We start from the raw sequence: 23,324 nt of genomic DNA, 5'->3' as shown, positions 1-23,324 counted from the left end.
GCTCAGTTAGTTAAGTGACTGCCTTTGGCTCAAGTTTGATCCCAGGGTACTGGGGGATAGAGCCTTGCGTGGGGCTCCCTGCCCAGTGGGGAGTCTGCTTCTCCCTCTCCCTCCTGGTGCTCTGCCTACTTGTGCTCTCACACTCTCTCTGTCAAATAAATAAATAAAATTTTAAGAGAAATTTCATAGTTTCTCTGTTGAGGGTGTGCGTAAATTCCTCTCCTCATATGGCCTCCTAACAACCCTATTTTATTTTTTTTTAAAGATTTTTACTTATTTATTTATTTGACAGATAGAGATCACAAGTAGGCAGAGAGGCAGGCAGAGAGAGAGGAGGAAGCAGGCTCCCTGCTGAGCACAGAGCCCGACACGGGGCTCGATCCCAGAACCCTGAGATCATGACCTGAGCCGAAGGCAGAGGCTCTAACCCACTGAGCCACCCAGGTGCCCCCTAACAACCCTATTTTAAAGGAGACTCTCTTAACTAGGCTTGCTTGCTCCATTTTGAAATCTTCTTTTACAATGTATATAATCATGCCTCTAAAAAAAAAATCAGACATATGTAATCAATGTTGCATAAAACAATAATGACAGGCAGGTAAGATGACTCTTTATTACAGGAAGAAACTTACACTTACAGATACACTATTTTCAGTTAAATTGTCAACGTGTGCCTTTTAGAGACTTTCTGTGCTAGAATATCTGTGTATTCTTAATTTTGTCAGGTGACTGTATTTCAGTACTTTTAAGTTACAATAATAATATATGCTCATTATTACAAGTTAACATATGTAAAAAAGTACCAAAAAATGGTTAACATTCTTCTTGTTCTCTCTACCTTTTCAACTAGGATTTTTTATTCTTTTTACAAACTTTTACAAAGTTGAGATCATATTGCATTCATTGCTTCCCCTCCCCCACACTTCTAAAATTTGCTTCATTTTGCAATGTGTCATGGACACATCTCTGTAGGTAGATCTAACTAAACTTAGCACATTCTTTGTAGCTGTATAATGTTCCATAACACAACATAGTTTATTCAACCATTCTTCCCTCACAGACTTTTAGATTATTTCCAGTGCTACAGTAAATCTCCTTGCCAGAGAAATCAGAAGAGCCCATTTGAGAATGACCTTGTGGGTTCCAGAGTTCCCGCCACGCAGTGATCTCTAAGTCATGGACACGTTCTGTCAGGAAGATGAGATGACTTTTCACAGCAGACATCTCCGTCTCCCCACAGCCCTGGAGGGCCGGGCTGGGTGAACTGCTGTTTTGCGGAGGAGCCTGGCATCCTGGGTGTCAGGATGCTAAGTGGCACCACTTAGCCCTGGTGTCAGTGGCAGGCTCTGAAAGGAAGAGCATCCTGGGAAGAGGGAGAGCTTTGAAATGACAAAGTAAAACTCCGGGGTAAAGCAGGCTCCCATGGCTTGGCCTCCCCGCACATCCAATTCTGTTTCTGATCTTAAAATGGTAGTTAACGAATATAACTTTGACAGACTTTTAGAGAGTTTTGTGATGATCATATTTTCTCACACTAATAGGCTTAAAAAAGGAGTCATTTAGAAAGACCATGTCTGAAGTAATAATGTAAAGGTAAGAACAAAAACTTCTAAGATAGCAGCCAATAGCCAAGAAGCCTTGATATAAACTTGGAGACCAGAATTTCTTCTTCCATGTCTACTCTACAGGCCACCTTTTGGAAGTTCCCTTTTGATATACAAATTCTAATTCAATACTTCTTTAATACTTCAATACTTCTTTAATACTTCTTTAACATAGACCTTCTTACTAAAGAAGTTTCCTCACTTCGTTTAATATAAAATATATAGCATTTAAGTATTCTAAATAGCATATCTTAATATCTTTATATGTGTTGTTATCTTCAACTTTAAGATTTTAGACTCTCAGGTCAGTAGTCATCAAAGTATTCATGTAACTGGTCCTCGAGTCTTAGCATAGTTAACTTACTTGTGTGACACAGGAAAGTACTCCATAGAGATAAACATTTGATCATGGTCATGGCTCCTGATGTGCTGTTATCTGGCTGAGGACACACTGGAAGCCTTTAAATGGGGTCTCTTTCCAAACTTGGTGTCAGGCACCTCTCACGAACTATAGAGAAGAGCTCTATAACTGACATTCCTGTATTATAGATAACTAAACATTTAAGCCAGAAAGGAATACCTGGGAAGAGATAGGGAATCTCTCCTTCTCTCTCTCCCTCACAAACCCACACACGTACATATATATGCATATACATAATTTTCCCTATTTAAAGAGTAATGAAGGACAGAATCAAAAGTAGCTCTTGTGTGTCTGTCTATACCTATCACGGGGATTTGTAAAGATAATTTTGTGGTAATCCATGTCATCGTGCCTTAACAGTGATGTGAAACCGGATTTGCTTGCTGGTGTGCTACAGTAGCAGCTGCGCGACTCCCAGTTGATCATTTAACCTTGAGCCCTGGGCTCCGTATCCATGTAGGGAGGGTTGTTCCTTACTACCTCATAGGATTATTAGGAGGTTTAAAATGAGATAATACATATAGAATGTTCATGTTGAATTGAATAAACCTAGTTTCCCTCTTAGGAAAGTTAAGTGGTCTTCCACTATGAAGATGTTTCTTGGTAGGATTAAAGGGATACATAGAATGGCGGTGGGGTAAATAAAACTTTGCAGTGTGAATGATGATAAACAAACATGGTTTTAGAGTTATGAGGAATTTCAATATGCTTTATCTTATTAGTTCTTCACAAGAGTACTGTGAATCAGGCTAATATTTTTACACCCATTACACGGGGAGGAACTGTGACTCAGAGAAATTAAATGAATTAGTATCACCTGCTAGCCTGTAATGGAATGAAGTTCTTTTTGACTAACAGTCCAATGCTCTTTACATTACTCTGTGCTGTCTGTCATTGCCAGACAGTTGGCAAATACTAAACAGAGAGAAGTCTAATTGGTTCCAAAGTTGTGTCTGAAAATCTAGCTGTGTTCTCAAATTTCCCACGGTTCCTGCAAAAATGCGCCTTTTTGGGGAAGGAGCCTCGCCTACTCCTGGACTCCCGAGGGCCTCGCTAAGCTCAGCATGCATTTCTTGGGTCTGCAGAACCAAAGGAGTTGTAATTCTAATACGAAATGCACTGTGTTTTGTGACTATTTCACTTTATTTTTAGCATTTCCTGAATCGAAGTTAAGCAGTTGGAAAGGGCTCCCTTCCAATAATGGTGAAAAGCTTGGTTGCTCTGTGTAGGTCAAGACTTAGCTATTTCTGCCCTCAAGCACCATAAGTGATTGTCTCCATCCCTGGGTTGATACTCAGCATATTCTGTGGCATGATGGTATCTGTCTTCGCATGTGCACTTTCATTCTCCTCTTTGAGAGCACAAGTCCCCTAAAAAAGGAGTCTAGTGTCCCTTTGTACTCTCCGGGCCCAGCGGAGAGCCGAGGGCTTCATAGGTTCTCCATAGATGCTTGTCCCTGCTGCTGCTGCTTTTGTGATATCACTAGCATTGACTTCTTAGGGAAGATTCGTTAGAAAACAACCTACGAACAAGGGTTGGTTTTAGAATAAACTGTGTCTGCTGGCTCCCTGCCTCCCCGTACCATAAATGGTTTCCCAGGACTTCTTTCACAGAGACAATTACTAGAAAGATAAAGGATGCTTCGGAAAGTACTGGTAATTACCAGGTCCCCTTAAATGCGAGAGAAGGCGATACAGGTTCTACTCTCCTAAACACGAACATGAGGCTGTTGAAAATTAGCTGTGAGACTCGAGCAGACCGAAATACACAGCTGTCACTGGGGCACAACGCCTTTGAGATGAAGTTGGATTTCTTATTTCTAAGGAGTTGAAGCCGAGTGTGTTTTGTTGGGGGCCTGCAAATTATAGTGATTTGGTTTCAGCCTGAACAAGCACCACAAACAAATCCTGGCAGGCAGGCTCTCTACAGGAGTGGCCCAACAAGTCAGTTTTCATTTCCTTCCAAGCCCTGGTTGGGCTGATGCATCCACAGAAAAATAGAACAAAAAGCAAGAGATCACTGCCCCCTAAAGCATCCTAGTGGCTTACTCGGCTCAGGGGTTATTTATAGCGAGCCGGCTCACACTGAGCACGCCAGGGTCTAAGCCGCGAATGTGCGAACGTGCAAACAGAGGCGTCAGGACCGCGACAGTAGACATCGATGCAAGGTGTGACCAACGACTCCGTTCGCACGCCTGTCGTGGTTTCAGTCCGGCCATGCCTTTCGCCACCTTTGTGAACCTTTACCTCCCAATAGGCTCATTCTCCTCTTCATGTGCACCTTCTATTTGCAGATGTTGCTATGAGGACAGATTCGTCCGAGATGACTGATGTGGAGTCTGTGGTCAACAATTTTGCCTCTTCGGCTAGGACTGGCCGCCGGAATGCCGTGCCGGACATCCAGGGCTCGGCCGGGATGGGCGGGTCCGCAGAGCTGCCCCTCAAACTGGAGGCCCTGTCCATGAAGGAAGGTAATGCCCAAGTTCTCTCCTTGCCTCTGGAGCCGTCTCTCTTATAACTGGTTATAAGTGCTCTTTTTTTCTTACGTGTGGACTAACACCTCTCAGTTTTTGTTGCAGGCTAAGTGTCATTTTTTAGGCTTTCTGAAAGTGAACAGTTTTATCTTTTTCTCTCCTGATGTGTATGTGCAAGCTGAACATTTATGTATTTGTTGGACATGTCTAGTCACGCACCGTGCTTGAAATCGGAGATAAAATGTGAACAAATATAATTCCTTCCCTCAATAAACTTAAATTCATCGAGAAACGCTCCGAAATAAAATAGTTTCCCTCCTATCATCCCCTTAGCAAACCGCTCTGGAGGCTTGTGCTTTGCTATAGTATTCTATGAGCCCTTCTACGTCTCAGATCTAAGAAGTTTATGGTCAGTTAAAGATGAGATCTTGAAGGCAAGTATTTGTATAAAAGGTAACCATTCTTCAGTGGGAAAAGTTGCATTAAGGACAAAGGGGAGCTGTCAAACCGACAGAGGAAAACTTGGGTTTGTCCCCCCATTGCTTATATATAGTTCATCTAGCTTCCAGAATTCAGTCTTCTGGAAATAAACATAAAGATACTTTCAATAGAGTTTTAAAGAAGTCTTTTTAGTCAGAAAACATTCATGGAGGTTAAAGAAAATTTCAGTTCCAAGTCATTACCAAGATACCTGGGCCTTGTGCCCCATTTAGTCCAAGGTGGACTTGCACTAAATGAGTAGAAATTTATTGCCACTGCCAAGGAGGCAAGAGAGGCTAGCAGCTGCTGCACGCCCACTCTGTTCATGCAGGTGCCAGAAGAAGGCTCTTGGTCCTCTGCCTCAGGACATTATTTGTTACCTGGTAAAGTTACAGATGTTCCTTGTTTGATCCCTAGGAAATATGGATGTCTTTGTCCAGGCACACCTCATGTGTTCCCAGAGGTCATTGCCTTTCTCATATGAGACCCTACAAATAAGAGCAAAAAAGTGCCTAAGTCCATACAAACTATTACAAGATGAGAAAAGGGAAAGAAAGAAAGAAAATAAATAAAAAATGTGTGTAATGGTTTTGGCCTTTTAAGTCTGAAAATGGAATGTGGTCATCAGACTGTGATGTTGCTGTTGAAGGGCCATCCTCAACTAGAGTGGCAGAGAAGCTAAGTTACCTGTTAGTAAGACAGGCCTAATTAAAGTGTCCATTTCCTGGACACACACACAAAACCTTACTGATTCTTGACATTACCTCATTAAGTGAAACAGAAAAAAAATATTCTGTGGGAGAGTTAGTAGTCTTCATTATTTTTTTTGGCCACTAAAGAGACTGTTATCTGAAAGAATATTGTTACTATTTTTATATGTTAAAGAACAAAAATTCAACTAAGTAAATTTGAAGACCTAATTGGCTTTATAAAGGGGTTCATGAATCGGGCAGCATTCTATCTAGCAAACAGAGGGGAGCCCTGAGGAGCTGTACAAATGGAAAGGGAGTGGGGCAGGGAAGTTACTAGCAAAAGGAAAGAAAGGATTGTTCCAAGCGAGATCACATGCCCTTAGAGGGAAGGGAAAGGGGATTATTAGGTGGATTACTATGTGGCTATTAGGTGGTTTCCATCAGATCTGTCCTCTTTGGTTTTTGGTGTTGTTTTTGATAAGTATTTTTAGGTGGGAAGAACTGTAGAATCTCAAAGGTCCTGTATCCTGCATGAAATTAACCTACCTAAAATTTGTCTCCCATAATTTGTCTTAATCTACCTCTTATAAATTAAATGACCATGATAGGGAGGACAATGATGCCTGATAACATATCGGCAAGAAGTGACAGAGGGTGACAGTTGTAAATGTCACAAAGGGCCTTTTTTTAAAAATTATTTTTATTATCATATAATGTATTCTTTGCCCCAGGGGTACAGGTCTGTGAATCATCAGTCTTACACAACGCATAGCACTCACCATAGCACATACCCTCCCCAATGTCTATCTTCCAGCCACCTATCCCTATGACCACCTCCCCCCACCTGCAACCCTCAGTTTGTTTTGTGAGATTGAGTCCCTTAATCTTAAGATCCCATTTTGTTTCATTTTTTCCTTCCGTAACCCCCAGGACAGCCTGCCCTGCCTCTCAAATTCCTCATTTCAGGGAGATCATATGATAATTGTCTTTCTCTGATTGACTTTTTTTGTTCAGCATAATACCCTCTAGTTCCATCCATGTTGTCGCAAATGGCAAGATTTCATTTCTTTTGATGGCTGCATAGTATTCCATTGTGTATACATACCACATCTTCTTTATCCATTCATCTGTTGACGGACATCTAGGCTCTTTCCAGTTTGGCTGGAAATACGTAAATAGTTTGTTCAAAAAACATGGACAAACAACTTCAAGACAGGAACAGTAGAGCATGACACCAAGTGCAAATCTCCTCTGAGCCCAGGGCCCTGTGCAACCACACTCACCCACACCTGTGGAGCCAGTCCTATTTACGTAGTAAATAGTGAAAACTATTTACTACATAAATAGTTTGGCTATTGTGGACATTGCTGCTATAAACATTCAGGTGCACATGACAAGGGTCTTAACACCCTTTGTCACTATTTATTTGATCCATCGTTATAATTTAATGTCCAACAGGTGCTAAGCACCATTCTAAAAACTAACAGTGTAGTGGTAAACCAGACAAAGTCTTGCTGTCATGGATCTTCTATCTCCAGTGGAACAGTAAAATTATCAGCAAGTAAATATATGTCAGCGGTGATATGTTCTATCAGAGATTTAAGTAGGATTTGGGGGTAGAGTTACAGCATGGCTTTAGACTGAGAAATGAGGGCAGCCCTAACGGAAACTGGAATGAAAAAGGTGTGTTTTGAATCACAACTGAAGGGAGCAGCAGGCACATGACGATCAGCAGTAAGCGTGGTCTTGGCAGAAGGAGCAGCTGGTAAAAAGCTCTTAGAGTGGACATGCCTCCAAATCCTTTGTCTCTCTCTCTCTCTGATCCTCACCACACCACCTCTATTTCAAGATCACAAATGACATTGTCTGGGATGCAGTCAATGATCCATTCTTAGTCTCCACCCTCCATGATCTCCTGGCAATTGTGCCTTGGCGGATCACACCCTCTTCCCTTGGCTTCCTGGACCCTCCCCTCTCCCACATTTCTCCCTGCTTCACTGACTGTTCTTATTCCTGCTGTTGGTTCTTTATGTCCCCTACCTCTGAATGAATTAGATGGTACCAGAACTCACTCTTTGACCTCTTCTCTATCAGCATTCCCTCCTCTTGAGGTATCACTTGATTTCACTGGGATAATATCCCCTTCCTGATTACTCACAGATTGGTTATCTCTACCCAGAAGCTCCTCAGACTTCACGCCCGTAAGTCCATCTGCCTACTTGACCTCTCTGCGTGGCTACCTAACAGGAATCTCCAACTTCTTGGGCAGGAAGGAGAGCTCTGGATATTCTCCCCGACACTTGCTCTTCTTGCCTCTTCACCATCTTGGTGAATGGGAGTTTGACGCGTCCAGTGGCTAGAGCCCAAACCTTGGGATTATCCTTGTCTCCCCTCTTTCTCTCAACTTTGTATCTAATCTGTCTGCAAAACTTGTCAGCTCTACTTTCACATTTGTCCAGACAGCTGCCATTTTTCACCTAAATTATGAGGTCTCTTGGTACCTCTCTGACTTTATCTTCCAGTCTTTTTTCTCCCTTCTGGTCCACTTGCAGTTCCTTCCTGCACACTGATGCCTTTGACGTTGCTGTTCCCTCTGCTTGGGATGAGCATTCTCCCTGCTACTGACATCGCTCACCCCTCCCCTTCTCAGGTCTTCACATGCTTCGCTCGCGTGCCCTTTCTCCCCAGCCAATCCTACGTAAAGCCGTAACCTCCAGGCCCCAAGACTTCTGGACAACTCCCATTCTTTAATTTCCTCCGTAGCACTCAGGACACCTCACACACCACACATTTTACCTGTTCTGTTTGTTCCTCATATCCTTCATTAGACGTCTCCTGAGAGCTGAAATCCCCCCCCCCCCCCACAACTGCTTGGTACATAATACGTGCTTCACACGTATTTCCTGAGGGAAAGTTGAAGAACTGAATAGAGTCCATCAGATTAAACTTCAGAGATGCCAGTGATGGTTTTAGTAAGCACTTTTGGAGAAGCAGTAGAAACTTAATCATTTCCATTTAAAACAGAGACAGCAAACAATAATACATTTTAAAGCACATACGACAAGACAGTCTGTGGAAGAATTGCGGTTGAAAGAAGGCCTTGTTAGTGTGAGGTTGGTAGTGACTTGCGGAAAGGAGGAGTCGGGAGAAGGGAGAGTCAGGTGAAAGGGAGGCGGGGATGATTGATAGAGGCAGCTTCCTGATGAGGCAGAGACGGATAGGATCCCCCATCATGAAGGAATAGACCTGGAACGTCTGAGCAGCACCAGGACAGGCTCCACAGGTGTGGGTGAGTGCGGTTGCACAGGGCGCTGGGCTCAGAGGAGATTTGCACTTGGTGTCATGCTCTACTGTTCCTGTCTTGAAGTTGTTTGTCCACGTTTTTTGAACAAGAGGTGCTGCATTTCCACTTTGCACAGGGCTCCCATAAATTGTGTAGCTGGTCCTGAGGTTCACCTTTTCCTCTGTAATAGGAGGAAGGGTAGTAGGAATAAGTACAGACCATGGGTTTTAAAGGTTTGTTGGCAGAAAGTCAAGGGAGCTGATGATAAACCTGAATGATATTTTTACCCCTGTGAAGTAAAACGTCAGATCATCTCCTAAAAGCCATGGAGCTAGAAGTGTGAGGAAGTGGGAGAGAGTGTGATACACTATGGGGAGATCATTAAGGGGGTGGGCTATGGAACCATTTGGCAAGGTCCAAATTGTGTCTCTGTGCTTACAAGCTCTGTGACTTGGAGCAAGTCACTTAACCTGTCTGTGCTTTGATGGGCCAGTCTATAAATGGAGATTGTAATACCACCTCGGGAGACTGCTTGGTATGTAATGCTTCTGGAGAGTCGGAGAGAAAGGTAACTAGGAGAATGTATATTCCCCAAAAGACGCATATGTCTTTTCTTCATGTAGTGTCCATATCTAGATTGAGGGGAAAGATGTCTGAATCAAGGAGAAAATGATTAAGGTGCATGAAGGAAATCCCAACTGTTTCATTGCAGTATAATATGAAATATATTTCACTATATGCTATAAGTGAATGAGATTATTTATTTTTTTAGATGTGCAAAAGAAAAATGAAGAAACAACACAAAGGCAATTGGAAACGCCGAAGAAAGAAGAAAAATGAAGGCTCAGAAACTATCAAAAGTACTGAATTTCTGAACATTGAAAGACTTAGTGGCTCTGCATTCCTGAGATATTTGATCTGGTAGTAACTATGGTAACATTGTAGCCCTAAGCAACATGTATGTATTAGAAAATTTCGTTGTGATGCTACTCACTTGGAATGCAACCATGATGTCCAGTGTAGGTTATTAAAAAGCATATTACTTCCAAATTGCACCCAAGGAAAAGGTTAAGAATGTATGGTCACTTAAATCCGTATCATTATCTATAAACACAAAATCCACTGCTCTCTTTTGGATTTACTTAGCCAGATGTATTTTTAATTCCATTTTTATGGTAATGGATGACTTGTTTCTTAGTAAATATAAAGCAAACACCATTCATTTAAAAATTATTGGAATTTCTAAGACATTATGGTTTTTTGGTAGGAAGGAATAATGGTCGAAAACACATAGAGAGTGTTTGTTTTCTAACCAGAAATATACCATTTTTTCCCCAAACCCTAAAAGGATTTGGAAAAATTACAGAAGTTGGACAACCTAAATATCTCTAGGATGTTTTTGTTTGATGCATTTTGTTTCTAGTCTATACATACTGTGATTTCTTTCATGTGGACTCTTAGAACACAAAATCTGTGACAGATTGTTTATATAGAACATAACTATTAAATGAATTTCACTATCTTCCTTAACTTGGCTGTATGTGTATGCATATGTCTTTCTTTAATATTAATTATACAATACAAAACACTTTACTAATCGTTTTATACTGTCTTTTTTTTTTTAATTCTTAGGGCTTTTGTGTATTGTGACATGTTTCTAAAATGATTTCCTCAGGAATGCAGACCTTCATTTTTATATCTTTCCTAAAGTAGCTAACATAATACCTAACTACTTAGTGAATGTTATAGGTAGAAATAGCAAAATATCTGCTTTTAATATATATTTAAGCATATATTTTGAAAGAAACAAAAACAAAACCAAAGTTTTAGTAAATTTTGATTTATTAGACATTTTAGGAAATAATAAAATTCTGTATTTTTTAAAAATGGGCTAACAAATTTATTTTCATTTTCAGATACATATGCATGCTGTTATATTTTATTTGTTTGTTGACTTAGGCCATGTCTGTATATAGTTATCAAATAAACTCTTCACTGTTCAAGAAATTTGTTACTGAGACAAGTCTTCTTAATTTTGTCTTCTCAAGTATACCAACTGAAAATTGGCAACACATTTAAAAGGAGGAAGTTAGTAAACTTTACAGTATAAATCACCTCCTATGTATTATTTCATTGACAAAGTCTAACTTAATGTCTTATATACACCAGAGGGGTAGATTTTAAAGATCCCAATTGTTTTCTCAAATACAATTTTTAATAGAAAAATCTAAATTAATATCTTCAGTGTAGCACTAAATTTTCAATAAAATATAGCCATTAAAACTGTATTTCAGAGCATTATGGAATGACATGCTATTATGCAAACAGTATAAAGAGTATTAGAGTATAACAATACTTTATAACTTGCGGGACAGTGACAATTTGGCCTTATAAAGGACATTTGGCAATATCTGGAGATATTTTTGACTGCCTCTACTAGTGTGGGGGCCAGGGAGAGAAAGCGCTATTGCCATCTGGTGGGCAGAGACTAGAGATGGTGCTAAGCGGCCAAGCATCATTCAGTCCTGGGGGGGTAGACACTCCCCACAAAGAATTATCTGACTGTGTGTGTCCATAGTGCTGAGCTTGAGAAACCCTGGAGTAAACTGCTAAGCATGTGGATTTTTTTTTTATTAAGCATTAGTACTTCATTGTCTATGAATTGTTAGATCGTCCTCTTGTCCAAATGTTTAGTATTTATACAATAATTTCTTGATCTATGTGAGGGAATTATACACATTGAATTCTTTATAAAAACATGATGGCCAGCACCAAATTGAATCTTCATAGCTCCCCTGTTTTCTTACATTTATAAAGGCTCATTTTCTGAAATAAGTATTGTTTCTGCCTCATTCTTTTTTTAAACTTTTTATTTAAATCCTGGTTAGTTAACATATAGTGTCGTATTAGTTTCCAGTATACCATATAGTGATTCAACACTTCCATACAATACCCCACACTCATCACAAGTGCCTCCTCCATCCTCATGACCTATTTTACCCACCCCCCACCCACCTCCCCTCTGGTAACATCAGTTTGTTCTCCGAAGTATAGAGCCTGAATCTCTCTTTTTTCCCTTCGCTCATTTGTTTTGTTTCACATGAGTGAAATAATAAGGTAGTTGTCTTTCTTTGACTTAGTTTGCTTAGCATAATACTCTCTAGCTCTATCCGTGTCATTGCAAATGGCAAGATTTCATTCTTTGTTATGGCTTAGTAATATTCTAACATATATATGCTATCTCATTGTAGTTTTGATTTGTATTTCCCTGATGATGAGTGATGCTGAGCATTTTTTCATGTCTGTTGGCCAACTGTATGTCTTCTTCGGAAAAATATCTATACATTTCCAAGTCTCAGCTTTATCCTCTTCAGAATGGTATTAAGTATAGCACATACATTGTAGGGTGAGTGGAAGTAGTAAGTGAGATAATATATGTAAGACACTTGGGAAATGCCAGGCAAAGAAGATTTGTTCAATAAATATTGGTTAACATCATCATCATTTTTATTCCAGATGCTTTGCCATTATTCTTTGATGGAAGAGGTAGTGGGCAAAAGAACTCGTTAATTTGGCTATTTTGTGCCTTCCTGTGTGATTTCACAAACATCCCAGTTCTTGGTGCTAGGAGAAGACACTATAAGGGAAATTGATGATTCATAGTAATTACCACGTTAATGCCAATTCAGACACATTAACGAGCTGCTGACAGGTGATGAGTATTATCCTTTAACAATGAGTCACCTCACTAATGTTTTATGACAGTTACTGCAACCAAACAGAATTTTGAGTATTTATTTAAATGAGTAACTTATTCCATGAAAATGTAGAAGGAAAAAAAATTAACAACTCTTGGGTCATAGTATTATATAGCATTTATTTCTCATTTAGAATTAGAAGACAAGAAACGAAGCCATATCCTTCCTCACTATTGCTGGTAATGATACACATTCCAAAATTTATATCCTAAATCACTTATTCATCGCAATGCACACATACATGTCCCATTATATACATATTTGTATTTTGTGTTACAGAAGGTATCAGGCTTGTTGAGTATTTACTAATGAAAGGATTTATTGTTATTATTATTTATTTGCTAAGATGGACTCCAGACAAAGGAGAATGAGAGGTCTGTTGTAGTTTAAAGGCAAAATTGAATTTGCCTACTGACTTTTTGAAAAAATCAAGTTCTTTTGGGAGAACCTTTGCTGTCAAAGACAGTGTCAACAAAACTATCTAGCTGAGGCTCACTAAAGAAAATCTCGAAGCCCATTTTTGCTGTTGTCTATTTATAAGCCACTTGCTTTAGTCAATAGCTGTAAAGTCTTCATTAATACTGTCAGATAAACCAGAACAGGAGGGAATGATAAAGCTATAAAGTGGCTAGTTGGAAACTTGAAGTTTAGATGGAGAAAGCAGAACAACAAGAACAAAAAAAATTCTATTCCATGTGCTAAGAGATCTTTCTGTGTTCTGGGCTGGAAAGGTTGGAACTGTCTTAGAATGTGAGTGACTACACAGCACGGTGTCCTATTTGCAAAAGGAAATGGTATGTTAGCTTCAGTTTTGCCAGCTCAGTTGGCTTTGGCCACTTTGGAGAGAGGATGGTGGTAGAGAGAGAGAGAGGGAGAGAGAGGGGGAAGGAAGAGTTACCAAAGCACACTAGCCTATTGCCTTATCCAACACCTCAAATTCAAATTACAGTTCCGCCATTTGCTGTCATGACTTTGTTATTTTAGTCTCTGTGCTTCAATTTCTTCAGCGTGTAAAATGGTGAATTATGCAAATCAAATGCGTGAACGCTAGTAGAGTGCTAAGGAAAGTGCCTGATATATAGAACACCTGTTATTATTATCAAAATTATTGTTAATTTCCTGAGCATAAAGAGTGGCAGAAACTTTAAGGTGAATGTTCTTTTCTATGTTATTTGCCAAAGTACATTTTCCTCCTATTCCTTTGTTCTCTTTTCTTTCCATTAGCAGCACCTCTTTAGCTAAAACCAGGATAGATTAATCACAATGGATCCCATTTTTTCCAGAGTTATTAATGATAATTCTTACTGGACATTGATAATCTGCAGTTATTTAAAAATGGAAGCATTGGCTCAAACAAAAGGCTGGGAAGATGTTGCTCTCTGTTAAAATTCTAGGACAGATTTCTTATTGAGCACACATACCTATAGGAATAATGATAATAACAATTATTATTATGTAGCCATTCTTTGAGTGATGCTTACTAAGTAGCCTAGAAGATTCTCTGAAGCTTCAGATAATGATCATACAAAACAGGCGCTAATGTTACCCATTTTACAGATGAAGAAAATTGTTTCAGGAAGTGCCTTTGGGGAATTCACACAATTGAGAAAGTAGCTACAGTGACCTGGGATGAGGGTCTCAGAGCCAGGATGTGCCCTGCCCCTCTGGCACAAAAAGGCACACTGTTCAAACCATCTCATCGGCCGGTCTTATTAAGTTGTTCTGAATTCCACTCAGGGCTCCTAAAAAGTACAGAGAAGTTGTACCTAGGTAGCATAGCACATTAGCCGTCATGAGACATTTATGTCTTAACAACAGGAATTTTGTTTGGCATTCATTCATTCATTCATTCATTTATATTTTAACTTATTCCAGAAAAGATATGGCAAGTGCAACTGCCGTTTAATTCATAGTAACCTGCCGGACTCTGAGGCACAGAAATTGGTGAGGAGCTTATGGCTCTTTTGGGTGGGAGGTAGTACCCAAGAAATGAGGCAGGGGCAAACAGGCTGCACTGAAAAGTTCCTCAAACCAAAAAAGTCTGGCCTCACCTTAGAGTGTATGGAATGTACTTTGATAGCTTTGATAGCTCTTTGAAGGGTCTCATGGCAGTTTAGACATAGTAGACATCCAAATGCTCCCGGTTTATAATAAAATTTTCACCTAAATTGGATTTCTGTTAGTGAAAAAAAAAATTTTTTAAATATTTCCGTTATTTGGTATTATAAAGATTGTAGAGAACAATGGAAAAAGAGAAGGGAGGTGTCAGTCAATAAATCTGAATTTGGTTGATGAATTGTGACCTAACAAGCAGAGAGTTAATTATCGTATGGTTTCAATTACTTGTGGAGCATAAGGAGAAACACGGAGGACATTGGGTGAAGGAGAGAAGTGACTTGGAGGAAATCAGAGTGGGAGACGAGCCATGAGAGACCGTGGACTCTGAGAAACAAACAGGGTTTTGGAGGGAAGGTGGGTGGGTGGTTAGGTGAGCCTCGTGGTGGGTATTAAGGAGGGCACGTATTTCATGGAGCACTGGGTGTGATGCATAAACAATGAATCTTGGAACACTGAAAAAAAAATAAAATTAAAAAAAAAAATTGTGACCTAAATAAAACCTAAATTATATTCCTTGGGGTAATTTTTTTTTTTTTATGTGCAAGAATTACTTAAAACTGACACTAGGTGGCGCCAAGCACCATATTTCTTACTGATTTCACAGGCGTCAGATTTAATCCGTTTTCCCAAGGTTTCCAATTTGTTTTGTTTTGTTTGGCTTTATCAGTTCTGCTCTGTGTGCTGCTCAGGATTATTGCAAAAGCAAATAAAACAATAAAAACAAAAATTACAGTATTTCAGACACAATTTTTCTGAGATAGTTTAGAAAGGAAATTATGGGCTAAGAAAGTATGCTATCTCTGGCTATTGAATTTTTAGGACACCCATGTTCTTAGGTACCAAAAGAGGGTGCTCTAATACATCTTAAAAATACACTTCTTAGAAATAAGGCTACAACGTTTTCTTCCATGCAACAAAGAGTTCTTTTTTCTGTACAACAGGGTTGACTGAATGGCTTTCTTTTTTAAAAATCTAATGTGGTTATGAACAAATGTCTTAGTCATTAAAATCGAGTTAAAAACGGTTTTGAATTCTCTTACAATCTTAGATTCAGAATTGACCTTTGATGTTTTTTAAACTTAAAAGTACTATTTTCAGTTGTGACTTTGAGACTTTGAAAAGCCCCCGGCAGCTTGAGCCCAATCAAGTGAATGGCTTATGAATATGTGGCTTTCTTCTTGATTTAATTAAAAACACCTTCCAACACTTCCGAGTTTCTCCTGACGTATAAAGATGTGTCTCGTGAAACTAGAATGTGGGTTAACTAAGTGATTATTCCTGGTCTCCCAAGGGCAGGAAGGGAAGCAGAGAAGCCTTTTCCCATAACTTCCTTGCATGTTGTGTGGGAAAGTTGAGTGCACAAAGGGGACGCTGGCCAAGTAGTCTTGGCAAGGTCCCTGCTGGGTGTAAGAGGCCCTGAGCACAGCTTCTTGATACCTCTGGAGTGTTGTCACTGGACACAAGTTCCAGATCGGGTGACAGGCCACATGTGGGTGAGTAGTAGAGAAGGGAGGGGAGAGAAGCTGCTTACTGTGCATTAACAGTTAATGTAACAGTACATTAAGGACAGTTACCAGTGCTTTATGTGTGTTCATTTCTCTTAACAGCACAACATATGAAAAAACAGGCCAGAGAAGTCCTTGCCCAAGATCACACTAGTAAATGGCAAAGCCAAGGTTCAAACGAAAGCAGAAGGAAACCAGTATCTGTGCTTGTAACCACTAATTATACCCTCTTCTCAAAGGGAGAGCAAACTCAGTGCTTACTATATGCCGGGTACTTTTCTGAGTGCTTTGCCCATGTACACTCTCTTAATTCTCATAACCCTGATGCATGCATTATCGTCCCATTTTACAACTGAAGAAACTGAGGCACAGACCGGTAAAATGTTTAAGATAGTTATTGAAGTCAAGGGTGTGCTTAAAAGCAAGATTTTAAAACAAAGTCCATTTTAAGAATGCTTGGCAGCTGCAGAATTGAACCCTGAGCTCCTTTTCCCTGGGGTCCTTTGACCTCCATGATGCCACCGCCTCCAGGCTGTCCCCGAGTCCCACTGACTCTTTTGGTAGTTCTGGTCTAGGTATGTGGATGAAGTAGTTTTGTTGTTGTTGTTGTTGTTGTTTTGTTTATGTTTCTTGTCACCACTGGGGTTTTCCTAAAAAGATCACCCTCAATAAGGAGAGCAAGAAACGCTAATGTCCTCTGCTGAGCATTGTGTGCTGAGAGAGTACTGCTTTCGGACCAAAGTTCTAGGGCAGCCTCCTATAAGCCTATCTTCTTCCCACCTCCAGCCTGCCCTCCATACATGCCGTCTTCCTACCAGTCTTCCTTTACCCATCCCCACCTCCAGCTAAGATGGCCTTGGGTCCCCTTCCCAAATGTTTGTCCCCTCACTGGTAAGTGACAAAATGAATGACCCCACTCTGCCAGTGAGAACCACTGCTTCCTTGCAGAAATGATGTGGATGGTTGCTTAGGAGATCCTGTGAGGGTTTGTTGGGGCAGGTGGTTCATCAGAGGCTGTAGACCCAAGGTCACTGTTTAGCAGGTACTTCACCTACTAGCAGAAAGTGAGGACCATGGGCTGGATGAGTCTGTCACCAGAAGGGACAGAAAACCTCCAAAAGAACCTCCAAAAGAGGTTCTTTTTCATTGACAGGTTCTTTTCAAATAAAAGCATTCTTTATTTCTTGGAATTCTGGTTTTCCTATACGTAGAACGAAGTTATTTAGAAGCCCTCTAAATGTGGTGTCACACAAAGTTACACCTGGGAAGGAGCCATCTGTCATCTGAGCGGCCAGTGACCATAAGGACATCCTTCTCTTTTTCTTAAGACTTTCACCACTTGAATAATCTATGACTCCTCACCTCATCTGGTCCCTTTCCTTAAATGGCTCTGGAATTTGCGGTTGTCGGCAACAATGGTCAGAGAAGAGAGGAGGGAAAACCTCACTGGCTACCTTTCTGGATGCTCTTTGCAGCGTATCTCCTGCCTCCCTGAATATGGGCCCAGCTGCAAATGATGGACAATGTGATTGGTGAAATGGCAAGAGCATTCCAGTCATCACCAAAGACTGAGAGGAGACAGCAATGCACTCGGCATAGCTGGAGAGAAATGGGCTGGTGTGGTTGGCCTTGAGGTGCAGAGAGTAGTGGGAGATATGGGAAATAAGATCAGAAATGAGATTCGGGACAGATTCTAGAGACGTGGGAAAGGCAGGCCAAGTCATCTGGCCCCTACCCAGTCAATAGCAACTCACTTCAAAGGGTGTTTTTTGTTTGTTGTTTTGAGTAGGGAAGCCATAGGACGAAAATTATCAAACAACTTTAGGTTATAGAAATGAAAATATTTATGCTCCATTCTTAGATGAGAAATGGGCGGCAACTAACCCAAACTAGCTGAATCTGTCAAGAAGATCACCACATCAGAACCAGATCTGGAAGCTGTAAGAACCCTCAGTCCATACAAATGACTGTTCAGCATTCAGGGATTTCCCTCCCACAACACTTAATCTAATTCTTACCAATCCAACTTACCCTAGTTAGCAACCTAACAAAAGCAATCTTTCCTCAGATCAAAGGTTCTTCACCTTTTGTTTTTGGGTTTTTGGTGTTGCTTAAGAAAGAGCATTTCAGACCTCAGCCTTCAGAGAAAGCAGATGGATGTGGAAATTAGTCTGAACCACTGTTGTCTCTATCATGAAGGCTTCCTCATTGTAATAAGCTGGTACACTCAGCCGTGCTCTGGTAGTGTAAGTGAGCAGAAATCCCATATTTATTGAAGGTCTACAGTTGATTTTTAGAGTAAGTGAGCAGAATTTCCAAACTTACAAAAGGCCTAAAATTGAGTTGCAGGGTAAGTGAGCGGAATTTCCAAATTTACGAAAGGTCTACAATTGAGTTTTAGCATAAGGGAGCAGAATTTCCAAATTTACGAAAGGCCTATAATTGAGTCGTAGAGGAAATGAGCAGAATTTCCAAATTTACGAAAGGCCTACAATTGAGTTTTAGAGGAAGTGAGCAGAATTTCCATATTTATGAAAGGCCTACAGTTGATTTTCTAAAAAGGAACAAAATAGTAACCAGATGGCAGTTGACAGGCCAACTTTAAAGGCAAATATTTGTTTTGGTCTCCTTCCTAAGGGAAAGAAAGTTTGGATAGTTAGTAGAAGAAAAGAATAAGAGAAAAAAGCAAGAGGAGAAGAAATACTAAAGATAGTATATAAAGAGACGTGTGAGGAGGAATAGATATTGGAAAATAAGAGGAAAGAATTAGCTGGTTCTAGAAAAATAGGTGAGAGAAAAAAATTTAAACTGCAGATTTTGTCCAAATGGTTGCCTAGGCAACTTAACTAGGAGTGGTTCTCTCTCTACTGAATAGTTGTTGAAAGACACCCTGAATTTAGAGTCGGCTCCAAGAGTATCAGCTGGAAAACAAAACCATTTTAGGCATCTTAGTTACGGGCGCCATGTTTTCTATATTATGCTTTTCTCCTAACAATAGAAGTAGTTGATTTCAGTGATTTGAAACACGGGCATGGTGAGGGTTTGGAAGTTCGATTAGCCTAGGATATTAGTATGTGTAACATCAAGTAACAAACTGAGGGAAGAGTAAATTAGGAAGCAGCTCAAAGCCCATTTGGCGATGTGAGATCATCTTTATAGACTGCCGCTGATCCTGTCAAAAAGCATTTTCCATGTAAAGAGTTTGATACACTTGAAGCCATTTAGTGTGGAGACAAAAATATGTCATTTTTTACAAGACAGTTTTTTATCTTCCATGAACATGCACCTCCTATGGATACTGTTATCACTGTTGTCTGTTTAATTGAATAGTTACAAAGAACAAAAATGTTTTTAAATGCTTTACTCCCCCTATTAGAATTTGTCTTTCCTATAGTTTACGGTATTTTCCAGAAAATGTTAGTATTACATTGTTATAAATAAATGCATCTCTACAAAGTTGTCCTTCTTGTATTTGGGGGGCTGAATTCTTGGGGGAATGTTTGTAGTAGTGTGGGAAGGGGTGTGGGGTAATAGGAGTAATAAGAGTGGTTGTTTTCCATCATGACTCACGCCATCTCTTTTAAGTAAAAACAGGAATAAAGAGTGTGATAATCTTTGCTGTTGTTTGGAAACATACTTTGCTTGTATCATCCTCTTTTGCCTTCATATGAACACGGGTTTCTATAAAGAAAACAACAAATTCATATGCTATCCTGTGGGATATAATGCATCCTAGATATAAACATTTATGCTTTTAGACAACAAATTGGAAAATCATAGCATGAAATAAAATTATCTTTGGCTTTTGGCAAGTGTTAGAATTTCCTCCTTGGGAATCACTTTGCCAATCATTTACTCTTTACTTTCATCTAGCAGAGAAAAAAAGCAAAATCTAAGTTCACAGTAGGACCAAGAGCAAAGCAAATGAAATACTCAGTCCTTGGCCACCTATTTGGATTAAGGTCAAAATTTTTTCAGAAGTAGGAATGAAGTAGGAAAGCCAAGAAAAGCCTGGTGGAGGTTTGCTCAGTTGTATTTATTTTCCTGGATCTAAGGAACACTGAAAAGAAAGTCAAGCAGATATAATACATCTCTGCATATTTTGTATCACTTATGCATACATTTTTTAGGCCTTTTTATGTTTCAGTTGAACAAAATAGCCACACATTTTAATTCCTTTTTTAAAAAGATTGATTGATTGATTGATTGATTTAATTTAATTGAGTGAGAGAGAGAGAGGGAGAGAGAGCGAGCTAGGGAGGCACATGTGACAGCAGGGGGAGGGGCACAGAGAGAAGGAGAGAGGGAATCCACACGCAGATTCCCTGTGGAGCTTGACCTCCATCCCAGGGCCCCACCTCCATCCATGGGCTCTGAGATCACTACCTGGGCTGAAACCAAGTCTACAGCTTAACCCAGGAGCCCCACCATACATTTCATTTCTAAGCAAATCTTATAGAAGTATAAAAAAGTGGTCTACTTCAAATAATGACTGTAATAAATTTTGGAAGGTCCACTCTATTCTGATATTGTACAATGTTAACATAGTAAATTTCTTACCAGCTGCCTTCCAGGTTATACTCAAAGAGATTAGCAATTAGCTGAGTGTATGACCTTGATTCTTCTCAAATATTACGTGAGGGAATTAAGCCAGATGATCTTTTACAAATTCTGTTCTGAAAAAAAATCTGTAGGTTTTACTGTTTAAGAAAGAGGGACTGGAAGAGATTATGCTGAGTGAAATAAGTCAAGCAGAGAGAGTCAATTATCATATGGTTTCACTTATTTGTGGAGCATAACAAATAGCATGGAGGACAAGGGGACATAGAGAGGAGAAGGGAGTTGAGGGAGAAATTGGAAGGGGAGGTGAACCATGAGAGACTGTGGACTCTGAAAAACAACCTGAGGGTTGTGAAGGGGCGGGGGGTGGGAGGTTGGGGGAACCGGGTGGTGGGTATTGGGGAGGGCATGGATTGCATGGAGCACTGGGTGTGGTGCAAAAAACTGAATACTGTTACGCTGAAAAGAAATAAAAATAAATAAATAAATAGATAATTAAAATTTAAAAAAAATAAAAGAACAGACTTTTTAAAATAAAAAAAGAGTTCATTATACAAAAGAAAAGAAAGATAAAAATTGTGCAAAATATAATTGCTTAGACAAAGTAAAAGAACTCAGATAAAACAATTATGAAAAGCATTAGTATTCAAATTAAAAAATAAAGGATGATACTGAAGTGGGAGAGCGAGGTGGTTGTCTCATGGAGTCGAACAATGAATCTCACGGACAAAGGAGAGTGAGGAAAGTGACAGTTTTACTAAGCAAGGATACAGAAAAAGCGCTCAGTCAGTGGGGTCCCGACAGAGGTGCCATCACGGGCCTCCATCGACAGTCTTTTGTTGAAAACTTACCAGGGAGCTTGTAGCCTTAACATGCTTGTGACATCTTGATTTGAGTAAGGATTGGTGATAACAAATTTCACAGCTGCTCTTTTGGGGTCTGGTTATTCTTCGTTGATCACAATGTGACTGCCTAAAAAGACCCCACCTCTGATGCCCAGGGCAGGGTGGTCTGGTTTGTTCCCTTATCTCTGATTTTGTTAGGCTTCAGCATTTCTGGGATTTCTGTGTGCCTGATGATAGCCCCCGACCGATCTTTCCCTACCTAGCCCCGCCTGTCCCTTACTCAATGAGACCCTTCAGATGTGCACTGGTGGGTGGGTCGTATGCTTAGAGGATGATTGCCAACTTGTATCTTGGGGGTAGAGATAAAGTTTCTAAAGGTGTATTTATGTTAAAGTAGACTTACAGGATCCTGCAGGTTGGGCTAAGATTGCCTTTTGCCCTTAGCAAAGTGTTGACCCTTGATTCTCTTATCCAGGCAGTTGGGTCCCTAGGGGAAGGTCACTGTAGCTGTTTCAAGGACTCGTGGAAGGGCTGTAAGTAGTAAAGACATTTCATAATCATTTTTCTTCTGCCTTTGCTTCCCACATCAAAGCCAGAAAACAATTCACAAAGGAGAAAAACAAATGTTTGAGAAAATAAGAGAATGTAAATAAAATACATATTTTATTTTTTCCGACCATTGAATTAGCCAAAATAAAGCAATATGGTGTGGTGATTAAGAGCCTGGGTCTGAGGCTGACAGACCTGAGACAATTGTGGTTATGCCTCTGAGATTGCCAGCCCTGGGCAAGTCTCCATTTTCCTACAGCAAACTGAGAATAACAATAGCACCTACTTCTTACAGTGATTAATGATGATTTAAATGAGCTTAATGTGCTCAGCACAGTTCCTAGTATATGTTAAGAGTTTAATCTTAATAAGTTATTGTGTCTCTCATGCTGGTGGAAATGTACAGTGGCACAGACATTTTAATAAGCAATTGGATGATGTATTGATGAAATATTAAGTAGTCAACTTGGTTTAAATAGTTTTATTAACAGCATAAGGTGGATCTAGCAATCTTAGTTTGGGAACCACGAAGAATTAAATGTTCCCTAGATTGTCCTTTTAGCAAAGACTGTTCACTTCCAAGCTGTTTTGGGTCAGCACCTCACTTAGTGCACGCACACATACACACACACACACAGAAGTATGTATGTATGTATATATTTATATGGTATATATTAACACTAAAACCAACAAAAACCTATAAAACTCATCAATGTTGCTTAAAGGGTATATTTTATCATCATTGTGTAACTAATTCTGTATCTTATTTTGAAAATTTGAACATAAAATTCTATCGAAGTTAAGAATTTATTTCAGGGGCATTTTCCACAGGCATATTAATTTTTAAAAATTTTTTTGGGAATGGCCACTGGTCTCTAAAATTCTTAGCACTACAGTTTTAAAAACCTAACCAACTTGCAAGTTTATGTTTAAATAAACTTTTTTATTTGCAAAGGTACTGACATGTTTCACTACTCAACTGAATTATTTAACCACATTGCATATTTTTCATGAAAGAGTCTTAAGAGAGTCTTCT

General features: G+C 39.7%; 1 protein-coding gene across 2 annotated transcripts in view; it reads left to right on the top strand.

Moving 5' to 3' along the window:
• Positions 1–10,801, top strand: part of PKIB (cAMP-dependent protein kinase inhibitor beta) — a 43,598-nt gene extending 32,797 nt beyond the window's left edge. Inside the window, exons 3-4 of one of the 2 annotated variants that reach the window (XM_032339661.1) lie at positions 4,319–4,495; positions 9,726–10,801. In XM_032339661.1, coding sequence (XP_032195552.1) covers positions 4,319–4,495; positions 9,726–9,793 — 245 coding nt within the window. In that variant the 3' untranslated portion in view covers positions 9,794–10,801. Of the gene's footprint in view, positions 1–4,318; positions 4,496–4,603; positions 4,822–9,725 lie in introns of those variants that run through there. The other variant, XM_032339662.1, reaches the window with a different exon arrangement.
• The last annotated feature ends 12,523 nt before the right edge of the window (positions 10,802–23,324 follow it).

This window comes from Mustela erminea, chromosome 4 (genome assembly GCF_009829155.1).
Source record: "Mustela erminea isolate mMusErm1 chromosome 4, mMusErm1.Pri, whole genome shotgun sequence".
Lineage (NCBI taxonomy): Eukaryota > Metazoa > Chordata > Mammalia > Carnivora > Mustelidae > Mustela > Mustela erminea.
This window is presented reverse-complemented; position numbering and strand designations above follow the sequence as displayed.